This window comes from Mustelus asterias, chromosome 11 (genome assembly GCF_964213995.1).
Source record: "Mustelus asterias chromosome 11, sMusAst1.hap1.1, whole genome shotgun sequence".
NCBI lineage: Eukaryota > Metazoa > Chordata > Chondrichthyes > Carcharhiniformes > Triakidae > Mustelus > Mustelus asterias.
The window spans coordinates 3,568,620-3,583,760 of NC_135811.1; the positions used below are offsets into that span (position 1 = coordinate 3,568,620).

Consider the following 15,141-nt stretch of genomic DNA (forward strand, 5'->3'; position numbering starts at 1 on the left):
ATTTCTTATGCCATATCTCAGTTACAGTTGCCTTCAGTTAGATCCTCAAACTAGAGTCAGAGCTTTAATAAATGATAATGCCAGACACCTGGGAACATCATGACTAAAGCACTCACCTGCTTCTTCGACAGAGTACATCTCCCTCCAGAACATCCTGTGCTTGTAATCATCCTTTGGTGCGTACAGATATGTGTTCAAACCCCACTTGCGCATTCTGTTGGATAATGTAACCAACATTAGACGCACAAATTAAACCCCTCATTAAAAACATCCAATAGCAGAGCTGGACATGAAAGTCTCAAAGGTGGCAACTTAGAGGGAACATCATGTAGCCATTTAAGAGAAAAACAGAAACAGTAAATCTGGAACACAAGCCAAATTCAGCGAACCACAGAGTGGAACTAGCTCAAAAAGCAAAAAGACAAATTTAGGACAAAAGTCAGGAAGGTGGCCAATATAATGTTTTTTTTTGGTAAACCAGATGAGTCATAGAATCACCTAATTGGATAGTTGCCTCGAAACAGACCAAATGATTTTTTATCACTTTTATTCACACTATTGTAGTTTCTTCGTGAACCAAGGATTCAGTGAAGACACCCAGAGGAGAAAGCAAGTACCACAAAGGAAAGTTAGGGCTCTTTTCTAACAAATGTGGGATTTCTTGTGCAGCGTCAAATGGCAGCTTGTTTAGCTACTGGGGTTTAAAGGGCTGCCCAACTTCAAAGCAGAGGCACTTATACTCAAATTCTTACCTTCGGAACAGTTCCTTCCGCTGTTCCATGCTCCAGGGGCGGCCATAAAATCCTAGGAAAAAAAGCAAAGCCACACTTTAAAATATAAAGGAAAACACTCAAAATATTGCACTCAGTTCCATTTCACTAATCTGATTCATAAAACTGCCCACCAGGGTGATCACGCACATTAAACGTTCTACATTTTATCAAACAGGAAATAAAGGAAAGACAAGCACAAAGCATGCATTACCTTCATCAGTTTATAGGGAGGTAGGACTAGCAAACTAACATTGTTTGCTCTAGTAAGAACCAAAAAATGTATATTCTACTTTTTTTTAAAATCAGCAATCTCACTGCTGTAAAGTTGAGAGTTCAAGTCTCCAGAGACTAAACTGTGTAATCAATACTGACACTTCAGGGCACTATTAAATATTATGGTCCAGAAGGTTAGTTGAAGAACAGGATCCAATTTTTATTTATTTTACACACTTCAGTTTTAGTTTATTAGTGTCACGAGTTGGCTTACATTAACACTGCAATGAAGTTACTGTGAAAATCCCCTAGTCGCCACACTCCGGCACCTGTTCGGGTACACTGAATATTTAGCATGGCCAATGCACCTAACCAGTACGTCCTTTTGACTATGGAGGAAACCTCCCCGGCCCCAGGAGGATATGCAGACTCCACATAGACAGTGACCCAAGCCAGGAATCGAACCTGGGTCCCTGGCACTGTGAGGCAGCAGTGCTAACCACTGCACCACCGCACCGCCCTTTTATAAGCATTCATGGACAGTCACATATTTTAAGCATGTAACTACTAACTCTGCAAACCACAAATTTCAGGCTGGATTAATTTACGAGTGAATCCCCAGTTATTGCCCATCACAAACATAGAATTTTAAAATTCCTATATAATTAACATGGGAGAAAGAGTTACACTGGCAGGAATATCATCTTTCAGATGTTAAACTGAGGCCCACTGCACAGACCCCTCCAAGCCATACACCATCCTGACTTGGAATTATATTATCTTTCCTTCTGTTAACTGGGTCAAATTCAAAGGAACTCCCTTCCTAACAGCAATCCTCCCTCCACTACATGTGGACCAGAGCAGTCCAAGAAGGTTGCTCACCATCACCTTCCCAAGGGCAATTAGAGATGTGCAACAAATGCTGCCCTGCCCAATGACACCCTTACCTCTTGCAAGAATAAAAAGCCTATTGTGTATTGGAAGAGCAACAACTGAGGAGTTATTCCCAGCATCCTGGCCAATAAAGACCACCGTTCATTGGTTGTAACGCCCTTATGATGTCCCACAGTTGGAAATAAGTGTTTTTTTACAACAGAATCTTTTCTTTCTTCCATCAACATCCATTGCAAATAAGTTTTTAAAGTTCATTTATTAATGTCACAAGCAGGCTTACATTAACTCTGCAATGAAGTAACTGTGAAAATCCACCAATTGCCACACTCCGGCGCCTGCTCGGGTACAGAGGGAAAATTTAGCATGGCCAATGCACCTAACCAGCACATCTTTCAGACTGTGGAGGGAAAGCCACGTAGACATAAGAAGCACCTGCAAACTCCGCACAGTGACCCAAGCCAGGAATCAAACCCAGGTCCCTGGCACTGAGGCAGTAGTGCTAACCACTGTGCTATCATGTTACCCTTGTCTTATAAAAGTCCTAAAACCTCGTGTGGAAAACATCGCGGTGCAGTGCAAAAGCATTGGATTTAGCTCTGATACACTTAGAAACATGCCCAGCAGCATTTTTAACAAAAAACACCTCATGGAGCACAAGCACACGGGGCAGCAGAGAGGTTAGCACTGCTGCCTCACAGTGCCAACCCGGTTTGGGTCACTGTCTGTGTGGAATTTGCACATTCTCCCTGTGTCTGCATGGGTTTCCTCGAGGTGCTCTGATTTCCGCCCACAGTCCAAAGATGTGCAGGTTAGGTGCATTGGTCATGTTAAATTCTCGCTCAGTGTACCCAAACATGTGCCGGAGTGTAGCGACTAGGGGATTTTCACAGTAACTTCATTACAGTGTAAACGTAAGCCTATTTGTGACTAATAAACTTTAACAATATTAACAACTGTGGCAATAAACAACAAATAGATTCTGATAATCAAGTGATTTTGTGTACGGAATAATTATTTACTTTAGTGTACATGACGGAGGACCAGACAGATTAAAAATAGGGTTGGATTCAAATGAAAAATATTAAATTGTGATTATGAAAATCTCTAACAGCAATTTGCTAGATGCAGAAAAAAAAAGATTAAATTATTCCCTTCATAGAAATCATAGAAACCCTACAGTGCAGAAGGAGGCCATTCGGCCCATCGAGTCTGCACCAACCACAATCCCACCCAGGCCCTACCCCCACATATTTTACCCGCTAATCCCTCTAACCTACACATCCCAGGACTCTAAGGGGCAATTTTTAACCTGGCCAATCAACCTAACCCGCACATCTTTGGACTGTGGGAGGAAACCGGAGCACCCGGAGGAAACCCACGCAAACACGAGGAGAATGTGCAAACTCCACACAGACAGTGACCCGAGCCGGGAATCGAACCCGGGACCCTGGAGCTGTGAAGCAGCAGTGCTAACCACTGTGCTACCGTGCCGCCCAGTTCCTTAGTCAGACATATCAGTTGGCATTGCATTAACAATGATCACATCATGAAAGGCACATTTATGCTATTAATTATGAGCTCTATCTGCAGTGAGTTCAATGAATACAATTGCAAATCTACCAGAAAGTTCCAGAGGTTCAGAACAAATGGCATTTTCTTTACCACTATACGAGACATCTGGCACATATTCACAAATCTTTGAAGGGGGCATCAAGTTGATATGCTGATTAAGAAACTATACGGAATACTTGGCTTCATTAATTATGGTGTTGACAATTAAGACAAAGTCATTCTAGATTCTTAAAAACCACTGGTTAGGCCTTGGAGTAGCGTGTACAATTTCATACACTGCACTTCGGGAAGAGTGCTGATTCAATTCCCAAACTGGTGGAGGTTATTCATGAAGGCTCCGCCTTCTCAACATTGCCCCTCACTGGAGGTGTGGTGATCCTCAGGTTAAAAATCGCCAGTCAGTTCTCCCCCTCAAAAGGAGAGTAGTAGCCCATCACCATCTGGGACCATGGCGACTTTATATTTATCTTATTTATCACTCGAGAGGAGAGATGATTAAGGAGATATCTAAAATGATGAGGGATGCTGATAGTATGTTTCCTCAAGCAAGAGGGTTGGTAATGAGAGATCATACATCTAAAACACTAAAGAAGCAGATTGTGTGAAAATATTTCTCAATTTCACAATGTGCTATTGAGAACTATAATGAATTATCTGAAAGAGCGGTGGAATCAGATTCCTGAGAACTTTCAAAAAGACAACTATACATGAACTAATATGCAAAGTGATTAAACTGGACAGCACTTTACAGGATGGCCCAAATTACCTCCTCCTGTGATGCTTAAGAGTCTATGACATTAACATTGTTGAGGACACTGGAATGCTCAGATGTGATTTCAAATGATTTGTGCTGATCACACCACTGATTTTAAACTGATCACACCACTGATTTATACTCAAACAGCTGTTCCTGAACGCCACAGTGCAGATCAATTATTGCACTCACTGCACAAGTCCCACGTCACCACCTAGGGAATCAATTCACATCCCAATATAATGTTTAACAACTTTAAACCTTATATTTTGAACAAAGAACAAAACAGCACAGGAAACAGGCCCTTCGGCCCTCCAAGCCTGTGCCGCTCCTTGGTCCAACTAGACCAATCGTTTGTATCCCTCCATTCCCAGGCTGCTCATGTGACTATCCAGGCAAGTCTTAAACGATGTCAGCGTGCCTGCCTCCACCACCCTACTTGGCAGCGCATTCCAGGCCCCCACCACCCTCTGTGTAAAAAACGTCCCTCTGATGTCTGAGTTATACTTCGCCCCTCTCAGCTTGAGCCCGTGACCCCTCGTGATCGTCACCTCCGACCTGGGAAAAAGCTTCCCACTGTTCACCCTATCTATACCCTTCATAATCTTGTACACCTCTATTAGATCTCCCCTCATTCTCTGTCTTTCCAAGGAGAACAACCCCAGTCTACCCAATCTCTCCTCATAGCTAAGACCCTCCATACCAGGCAACATCCTGATAAACCTTCTCTGCACTCTCTCCAATGCCTCCACGTCCTTCTGGTAGTGCGGCGACCAGAACTGGACGCAGTACTCCAAATGTGGCCTAACCAGCGTTCTATACAGCTGCATCATCAGACTCCAGCTTTTATACTCTATACCCCGTCCTATAAAGGCAAGCATACCATATGCCTTCTTCACCACCTTCTCCACCTGTGTTGCCACCTTCAAGGATTTGTGGACTTGCACACCTAGGTCCCTCTGTATTTCTATACTCCTGATGACTCTGCCATTTATTGTATAACTCCTCCCTACATTATTTCTTCCAAAATGCATCACTTCGCATTTATCCGGATTAAATTCCATCTGCCACCTCTCCGCCCAATTTTCCAGCCTATCTATATCCTGCTGTATTGCCCGACAATGCTCTTCGCTATCTGCAATTCCAGCCATCTTCGTGTCATCCGCAAACTTGCTGATTACACCAGTTACACCTTCTTCCAAATCATTTATATATATCATAAATAGCAGAGGTCCCAGTACAGAGCCCTGCGGAACACCACTGGTCACAGACCTCCAGCCGGAAAAAGACCCTTCGACCACTACCCTCTGTCTCCTATGGCCAAGCCAGTTCTCCACCCATCGAGCCACTTCTCCTTGTATCCCATGAGCCTTAACCTTCTTAACCAACCTGCCATGTGGGACTTTGTCAAATGCCTTACTGAAATCCATATAGACGACATCCACGGCCCTTCCTTCATCAACCGTTTTTGTCACTTCCTCAAAAAACTCCACCAAATTTGTAAGGCACGACCTCCCTCTTACAAAACCATGCTGTCTGTCACTAATGAGATTGTTCCGTTCTAAATGCACATACATCCTGTCTCTAAGAATCCTCTCCAACAACTTCCCTACCACGGACGTCAAGCTCACCGGCCTATAATTTCCTGGGTTATCCCTGCTACCCTTCTTAAACAACGGGACCACATTCGCTATCCTCCAATCCTCAGGGACCTCACCCGTGTCCAAAGAAGCGACAAAGATTTCCGTCAGAGGCCCAGCAATTTCACCTCTCGTCTCCCTGAGCAGTCGAGGATAGATGCCATCAGGCCCTGGGGCTTTGTCAGTTTTAATGTTCCCTAAAAAACCTAACACTTCCTCTCTTGTAATGGAGATTTTCTCTAACGGGTCAACACCTCCCTCCGAGACACTCCCGGTTAACACGCCCCTCTCCTTCGTGAATACCGATGCAAAGTATTCATTTAGGATCTCCCCTATTCCCTTGGGTTCTAAGCATAATTCCCCTCCTTTGTCCCTGAGAGGTCCGATTTTCTCCCTGACAACTCTTTTGTTCCTAACATATGAATAGAATGCCTTAGGATTCTCCTTAATCCTGCCTGCCAAGAACATCTCGTGACCTCTTTTTGCCCTTCTAACTCCCCGTTTGAGATCTTTCCTACTCTCTCTGTATTCCTCCAGAGCTCCATCTGTTTTTAGTTGCCTGGACTTAACGTACGCCTCGCTTTTCATTTTAATCAGATCCTCAATTTCCCTGGTTATCCACGGCTCTCGAATCCTACCTTTCCTATCTTTCCTTTTTACAGGCACATGCCTATCCTGCAGCCTTATCAATAGTTCCTTAAAAGACTCCCACATGCCAGACGCGGACTTACCCTCGAACATCCTCTCCCAATCAACATCCACCAATTCCTGCCTAATCCGGCTATAGTCAGCCTTCCCCCAATTTAGCACCCTGCCCGTAGGACAGCACTCATCCTTGTCCATTACTATCCTAAAGTTAACAGAGTTGTGGTCACTATTTGCCACATGTTCCCCTACCGAAACTTTGACGACCTGGCCGGGCTCATTTCCCAGAACTAGGTCCAGTATAGCCCCCTCTCTAGTCGGGCTATCTACATACTGTTCCAAAGAACCTTCCAGTACGCATTTTACAAATTCCTCCCCGTCCGGCCCCCCAGCTCTAAGCACTTTCCAGTCTGTGCCAGGGAAATTAAAGTCCCCCACTACAACAACCCTATGTTTTCTGCACCTATCCAGAATCTCCTGACATATCCTTTCCTCCACTTCCCGTGGGCTGTTGGGTGGTCTGTAGTACACCCCCAGCATAGTGACTGCACCCTTCCTGTTTCTGAGTTCCACCCACAGCGACTCAGTACATGACCCCTCTAAGTTGTCTACCCTCTGCACCACGGTAATATGCTCCTTAACTAATATCGCTACTCCCCCACCTTTTTGAGCCCCTCCTCTGTCTCGCCTAAAACACTTATACCCCGGAATATTCAGCTGCCAGTCCTGTCCTTCTTTTAACCAAGTTTCCGTCACCGCAACCACATCCAAATTCCGCACAAGCATTAAGGCCCTAAGTTTGTCTGTTTTACCCGTTACACTCCTCGCATTGAAGCAGATGCACTCCAGACCTCCAGGCCCAGTCAGGTCCTCCTCCTCCAGAGTGCTCCTCTTCTTAGCTAGCCTTGCCCTGGCCCCCAGCTCGACCCCAGCCTCAGTATTTACTGACCTCCTGTTTTGTTCCCCACCCCCCTGCCACACTAGTTTAAATCCTGCCGAAACACTCTAGCAAAACTCCCAGCCAGGATATTTGCTCCCTTCCAGTTAAGGTGTAACCCATCCTTTCTGTACAGTTGCCATCCTGACTTGAAGATTTCCCAGTTATCTATGAATTTAAAACCCTCCCTCTTGCATTTCCACTCCATCTGGCGAAGGAGCAGCGCTCCGAAAGCTAATGGCATTTGCTACCAAATAAACCTGTTGGACTTTAACCTGGTGTTGTTAAAACGCTTACCTAATTAACTAGCCAGAACTTGGAAAGGAATGCAAATCAGCTCATCTTTCTCGTAACCGCAAGATTACCCTAAATCACGATCGCCCTCTATCAGCAGGTTTGGAGAGACTCTGACTAATATTTGCTGTCTAGGTTCACATATTACTGGTCACTTGTAATCAAATGTACTCACATAATTACACCCCAAGTGAGGAAAATTTAAAATCTTGCTCTTGATGCAATCTAATAAGGATGCCCATTTTTGGCGCTGGCATATTTTTCAATCATTCTTTTGTCTCCCTTCCAAAAAGCATCTTTGAAATAATCTTAAATCTAAACCTTTTCCATACAAAAATCAGGAAAAACAGGAACAGGTTCCAGTTACCATCCTCAGCCGCAATGCTAAAGAGGAATATCATGCAACAGCTCTGTTCCTTCTACAGGAAAGAGTAAACAGAATATGTAAATCGCACAGAGAAGAGTAGTTTTGAGAGAGATTCCCAAAGTATCCAAGTAGTCACATGTAGTTTTGGATTAGGTAATCAGACAGACAAGGATGAAAAACCAGTAAAAGTGGTAACGAATTCCTGATTTTGCTAATGAACTCCTGATTTTGCCAGTAATTCTCTACTGAATAAATCCAGTAGAGAATTCAAAAAGATCTAGAAAAATAAGGGTACAGAATATCATCCTACTATATTCCAAGATAATGATATGCTTACAAAGCAATTTGTCTCTGAAATGGGAACAGAGATTCCTTCATGCTGGTTGGTCAACAGAAATGGATTACAATCAGAAATCAGAGTTTTGTTTTTACACTGAAGGTTTTGGTTAGATTTTGCTCCCTTCTATGGGCAGGTTAATACAGTTTGTCTTGCGAATATAATCAAAATGGAGAGTCTGGGAGATGATTTGAAACAAAGATGGTCACAACAGCAAGCCATTCTCATTAATGCCACTAAATAAACCAGATACACCCACACAGGAAGGGAATGAAATCCAGATGAAAAAATGTATCACTTCAGATCATATTTGTATATCACAGCAACCAAGATTGGCGAGCAGGGAATAACACGAATTAGCTTGATGTGACAAACACATCTCTGGAAACAAACCAACACACATGCCATGAGTCCATAATGAGCTGAAATACTGCTGGACAGTACTTTCCTTCACCCGTCAGAGAAATGCTGCCAGAGCATTAGTTTCCAGTCTTTTATGATCTCCAAACGTGCCTCACGAGGTAAATTTGTTACATGGCTAACTACATCACAACTAAGAGTTGTTAACTAGAGTAGTACCACAGAGTAAAATAGGTAGGGTATCAGAGAGACAGCCAGATTTATAACGAAGGAATATGAAGAAAAACAATGATTAGACTAATTTAACAAATTACTGAATACAGACATTTTCCCATTCTCCACTTCTCTTTTTGGAAATACACAGCTGAATACAGAATCTCAGACATGGTCTACTTGCAGGGGACCCAATGAAGATTAAATGATAAATCATGAGTTTCCATTCCTTTAAAATGTTGTGAACAAAAGAATGTGCCAGAGCACAAACAGCAAGCCCTGGCCCCTGCAGCAGACGACAAGTTTAAGCAGATTCCAGTCACATGGTGATGCTGCATCAGCAAATTTAATTCACCAACCGTTAAGCAACAGGATTAGTTCACATTAGGTAAAATGGACAGATTCTTCCAAAAGCACATCTGAACAAGAGGAAAGAAACGTGCAACAGCCCTCATATACTTTTACGCTTAAGAACACAACATATTGTAACATGTCAACCAAAACTGTCAATGGGATTACAATTTTCTCACCTACACCTTCATTTAAAAAGCACTTGTACTACAGAACTCAGACATAGGAAGTATGGTATCAGAAAGACAGCCAGATTTATAACAAAGGAATATGAAGTATGGTGGTCTGGGTCTCTGATGCGAATAAGGTGGCCAAGTTAGTCAGCATAACAATCATACTGCAGAACCTATACTTGCTGAAAACTTAAATTCTAATTTTAGACCATTTTCAGGTTCTAACTGGATTTGTCATCAGTTTTGAAAGAAAAAAAAATGTCTGCCTGAACTGCTAAAAACCCAAGTCTGAAAGTGGTCAACACAAGGGAAAAATGTGCGAATTTGTACAGTTATTTCTCTTAGAATAGGATTATCAGAGAATTCAGTCTGTTAATTCAACAGCCAAGTGCTCAATACCTGTAAACCGAGGCTTAATTTTCATTTTACGACAAATACACTCCTAATGTAGAAGTCAGAAATCCTCACTTGTTCTATTTTACTGGTGCCAATGTCTCTGCAAATATGCATGCTCAAATTTATTTATTTCAACAACCACTAGCCATAATATACTCTTTTTATGGGGAGACATTGGTTAAGTTAGTTGACCGAATTAAACAACAAGCAAAATTTGAGTAGACACCAGCACTAATATGAGCAGCAAGTTGATTTCATTGCAAAATCTCAACACTATCTTAATTTCAACACCACCATTAGCTTATTCTGCTGTGTACAGTATCACAATTTTGTTGCTTATTAATACATAAGCAACCAGTGGCACTTTTTATTACAAATATCATATTTACATTGGTAAAATGCGATCCTTTCTACTTACCTACTCTGTACAATCCCAAGCATGGTTACAAGCTACTCCTTACACTACAGAAGCTTTAATGGTAACAGTGGTAGCAAGCCAAAATGGTTCAGAAAGAACCTGCAAATAATAAAGTTGAAGCTTCTGCCAGCAGTGATCAGAGATTGATGCTGCAGTGAGGGAGAAACGCACAGAAAGCTAAAAGCAAAGGATTGTACAGCATGAATCACAATGAAAAGTTAAAGGAAATTGTATAAGTTAATAAATGTTAAATTCTCTCACTGCATCTTTCCAGTTCTTTTGATATCATAAAACACTGCAAGCGTTTCCAAAAACAAGCCTAAAATGATAAACATGAAGAAATTATAATTATTTAGTTAAAAATGATACAGCAGAGTGAAATGGAGAAACAAAACTTTTGATCAGCTTTTTCTCAGACTATCCTTAATCCAATTTTGGGATTCAACCAAAATTCAGAACAAACACAAGGAAAGTGCAGGCAGAGATGATCAATGATTTCAAAAGGAAATTAGATGAGCACTTAAAGGAAATATACCATTTATCAGCAAGTTTAGAGTAAAAGAAATGGACTGGCAAGGTTGCACTAGAGAGATTGCATGGGCTAAATGGACTGAATGACTTCCTTCTATGCCATAATGACATGACTTAACACTCAATTAAAATCACTCAATCTTCAATCACTTCACCTAAATGTTCAAATAACCACTCAGCAAACCACGGAGGCTCACTTACAAGTCACAGCACACAACAATCCTGCTTCAATCAGGTAGATTTGAAAATACTCTCAAAATTGGTTCTTAAAGCAGGCTGAAAAAAGAAATCTAACAGTGTTCCTGATTTCATTAAGTGAGATGTACTATAATTTCCAAAGGACTATTGTGCTGTCAAAATGTTTTCATATTTTTTAAAAATCTAGATCTGGAGACTGACATGACCTCACAGGGCCTCCTTTATTTGTATTGTGACTATTGGCATAGGACTTTGCAGCAGACATCTTGTGTGCTGTCTTCTGTCTCTACTCCTGTCATCACTGAAGCAGAGCTTAAGTCATCACACCATGGGAATTTCAAACAAAATGTCTGCCGGAGCTGCTAAAAATCCAACAGTCCAAAAGTGGTCAACATAAGAGAAAGATTTGCTCATTCATATAGAGCTATTTATCTTAGAATAGGATTATCAGAGAATTCAGTCCTTTAATTCTACAGCCAAATGCTCAATGCCTGTAAGCCGACGAATTTTAACACATGCTAAAAAAACGTGGGTTTCCTCTAGGTGCCCAAGTTTTCCTCCCACAGTCCAAAGATGTGCGAGTTGGGTGGATTGGCCATGCTAAATTAGCCCTTAGTGTCAGGGGGACTAGCTAGGTTAAATGCACGGGGTGATGGGGAGAGGGCTGAAGTGGGTTGTGATCGGTGCAAACTCGCTGCGCCAAATAGCCTCCTTCTGTACCGTAGGATCCTATGGTTCTACGCCATCAGAAACTGCCCTTTTAATTGATGCTGAATAAAAGATAGATTTCTAGTAAATGCCAAAAAAGACATATTTCATTTTACTCATTAATAATCAAACATATTAAGTTCATGATTCAATGATCCATTCCTTTGAGTAGAACTCAGTAATACAACACAAATATTTCAGCCATTTATGTGTAAACAGAATGCTCTACTCTCCAGCAAGCCAAATTAGTTTCCATTTCTGAACAATAGTGCATAGCCAAATAAAGGTTTCTCCAATTTCAGAATTACAATTCTAACATTCCGTTCAATGGTTTGCAAAACGATTTTCTGCAACACTTCAAAGTTTCATGTACATCACGCAAGCCAATACTCAGTACACTTTCTGTTCCCTGCAAAGATTACAAGATAGGTGCCATGACATTACCACTGGCGTCTCTGCTTTTTCAAACATTTTCTATTCAATTGCCAACTCGGTCAAATCAATGGCAATGGGCATGCTCATTTCCAATGTTAAGATGTCTCTCGGCACTCCATTGACACAATTTGTTCAGTAGACCATACTTTCTTGGGAAGTAGATGAGATTTTTGGAATTAGGAACTGCTTGCTGAAGTCTAGGTCTGAGGCATTCAAGTCAGGAGACCCAGACCTATACAAGAGAGCCAAATATATCCAAGGAGATCCAAAGACACCAAAAGACAGTACCGGACCAAGCTAGAGTCCCAGGCTAGCCACACGGACTCCCGCCGACTACGGCAAGGTCTGTAAGACATAACAGGTTACAAGATGAAGGCATGTAAAATTGCCAGCACCAACGCACCCCTCATTGATGAACTCAATGCGTTCTACGCCTGTTTTGAGCAAGAGGTCAGTGAGACCACTCCCTCCACCCAGGAAGCTTCGGGTGAATCTGTATCCAAGGTCACCATTGCAGATGTCAGAGCAGTCTTCTCCAAGGTCAACCCACAGAAAGCAACTGGCTCAGATGGGGTACCCGGACAAGCACTCAGGTCCTGCTCGGATCAGTTGGTGGGGGTATCCGCAGGCATCTTCAACCACTCTTTACAAAAATCTGAGGTCGCTATCTGCATCAAGAAGGTAACCATCATCCTGGTGCCAAAAGAAAAAGCCAAGCAGCGTGCCTGAATGACTAACATCCAGTGGCTCTGACATCCAGCATTATGAAATGCTTCGAAAGGTTAGTCATAGCACGGATAAATTCCAGCCTCCTGGATTGCCTGCATCCACTACAGTTCGCCTACCACCACAACAGGTCCACAGCAGATGCCATCTCCCTGGCCCCACACTCAACCTTGGAACACCTAGATAACAAAAGACACCAAAATGTCAGACTCCTATTTATTGACTACAGCTCAGCCTTCAACACCATTATTCCTACGAAACTCATCTTCAAACTTCATGGCCTAGGTTTGGCTCCTCCCTCTGCAGCTGGATCCTGAACTTCCTAACCTACAGGCCACAATCAGTAAGGACAGGCAACAACACCTCCTCCACGATCATCCTCAACACTGGTGCCCCACAAGGCAGTGTGCTCAGCCCCCTACTATACTTCTTATACACCTATGACTGTGTGGCCAAATTCCCCTCCAACTCGGTTTTCAAATTTGCTGATGACACCACCATAGTGGGTCAGAACTCAAACAATGACGAGACAAAGTACAGGAATGAGATAGAGAATCTGGTGAACTGGTGCGACGACAGTAATCTCCCCCTCAATGTCAACAAAACGAAGGAAATAGTTATCGACTTCAGGAAGCATAGTGGAGAACATGCCCGAGTGCACCAATGGGGACAAAGTAGAAATGGTTGAGAGCTTCAAGTTTCTAGGCATCCAGATCACCAACAACCTGTCCTGGTCCCCCCCATGCCGATACTATAGTTAAGAAAGCCCACTAACGCCTCTACTTTCTCAAAAGACGTAGGAAATTGAGCATGTCAGCTACGACTCGCATCAACTTTTATAGATGCACCATAGAAAGTATTCTTCCTGGTTCTATCACAGCTTGGTATGGCATCTGCTCTGCCCAAGATCACAAGAAACTACAAAGGGTCATGAACGTAGTCCAGTCCATCATGCAAACCAGCCTCCCATCCATTGACTCTGTCTACACTTCCTGTTGCCTCGGAAAAGCAGCCAGCATAATTAAGGACCCCACACACCCCGGACATTCTCTCTTCCACCTTCTTCCATCAGGAAAAAGATACAAATGTCTGAGGACATGTACCAACCGACCGACTAAGAACAGCTTCTTTCCTGTTGCCATCAGGCTTTTGAATGGACCTACCTCGTATTGAGTTGATCTTTCTCTACACCCTAGCTGTGACTGTAACACTACATTCTCACCTTTTGAGATAGCACGGTGGCACAGTGGTTAGCACTGTGACCGCTCAGCGCCAGGGACCCAGGTTCAATTCCAGCCTCAGGTCATTATCTGTGTGGGTTTCCTCCGGGTACTCCAGTTTCCTCCCACAGTCCAAAGACGTGCGGGTTTGGTTGATTGGTCATGTTAAATTGACCCTAGTGTCAGGGGATTAGCAGAGTAAATGTGTGAGGTTACGCGAGTAGGGCCTGGGTGGGATTGTGGTCAGTACAGGCTCCATGGGCCAAATGGCCTCCTGTACTGTAGGGATTCTATGATTCTTTCCTTCTGTGTACTATATGCTTTATATAGTGAAGAAACAATACTTTTACTGTATACTAATACATGTGACAATAATACGTACTCAAATCCTCTCGCTATGAAGGCCAACATACCATTTGCCTTCTTTACTGCCTGCTGTACCTGCGCACTTATTTTCAGCAACTGATGAACAAGGACACCAAGGTCTTGCTGAGTTCCCACCCCTCTCAATTTACACCCATTCAAATAATAATCTGCCTTTCTACTATTGTAACTAAAGTGGATAAACTCACATTTATCCACATTATACTGCATCTACCATGTATATGCCCACTCACTCAGTCTGTGCAAATCACGCTAAAAGCATCTCTGCATCCTCCTCACAGCTCACCCTCCCACCCAACTTTGTATCATCTACAAATTTGGAGATAATACATTCAGTTCCCTCTTCCAAATCAGTAATATTCAATACAAACAGTTGGGTTCCGAGCACAATCCCTGCTCGAGAGCTTCAAGTTTTTCGGTGTCCAGATCACCAACAACCTGTCCTGATCCCTCCATGCCGACACTATAGTTAAGAAAGCCCCACCAATGTCTCTACTTTCTTAGAAGACTAAGGAAATTTGGCATGTCAGCTACGACTCTCACCAACTTTTACAGATGCACCATAGAAAGCATTATTTCTAGTTGTATCACAGCTTGGTATG

General features: G+C 42.8%; 1 protein-coding gene across 3 annotated transcripts in view; it reads right to left on the minus strand.

The window, feature by feature from the left end:
• The window catches only part of oga (O-GlcNAcase), a 65,163-nt gene that overhangs the window by 45,729 nt on the left and 4,293 nt on the right, over positions 1–15,141 (minus strand). For all 3 annotated transcript variants that reach the window (XM_078223000.1, XM_078222999.1, XM_078223001.1), the window contains exons 2-3: positions 753–804; positions 117–214 (exon numbers count right to left, since the gene is read on the minus strand). In XM_078223000.1, coding sequence (XP_078079126.1) covers positions 117–214; positions 753–804 — 150 coding nt within the window. The remainder of the gene's footprint in view (positions 1–116; positions 215–752; positions 805–15,141) is intronic.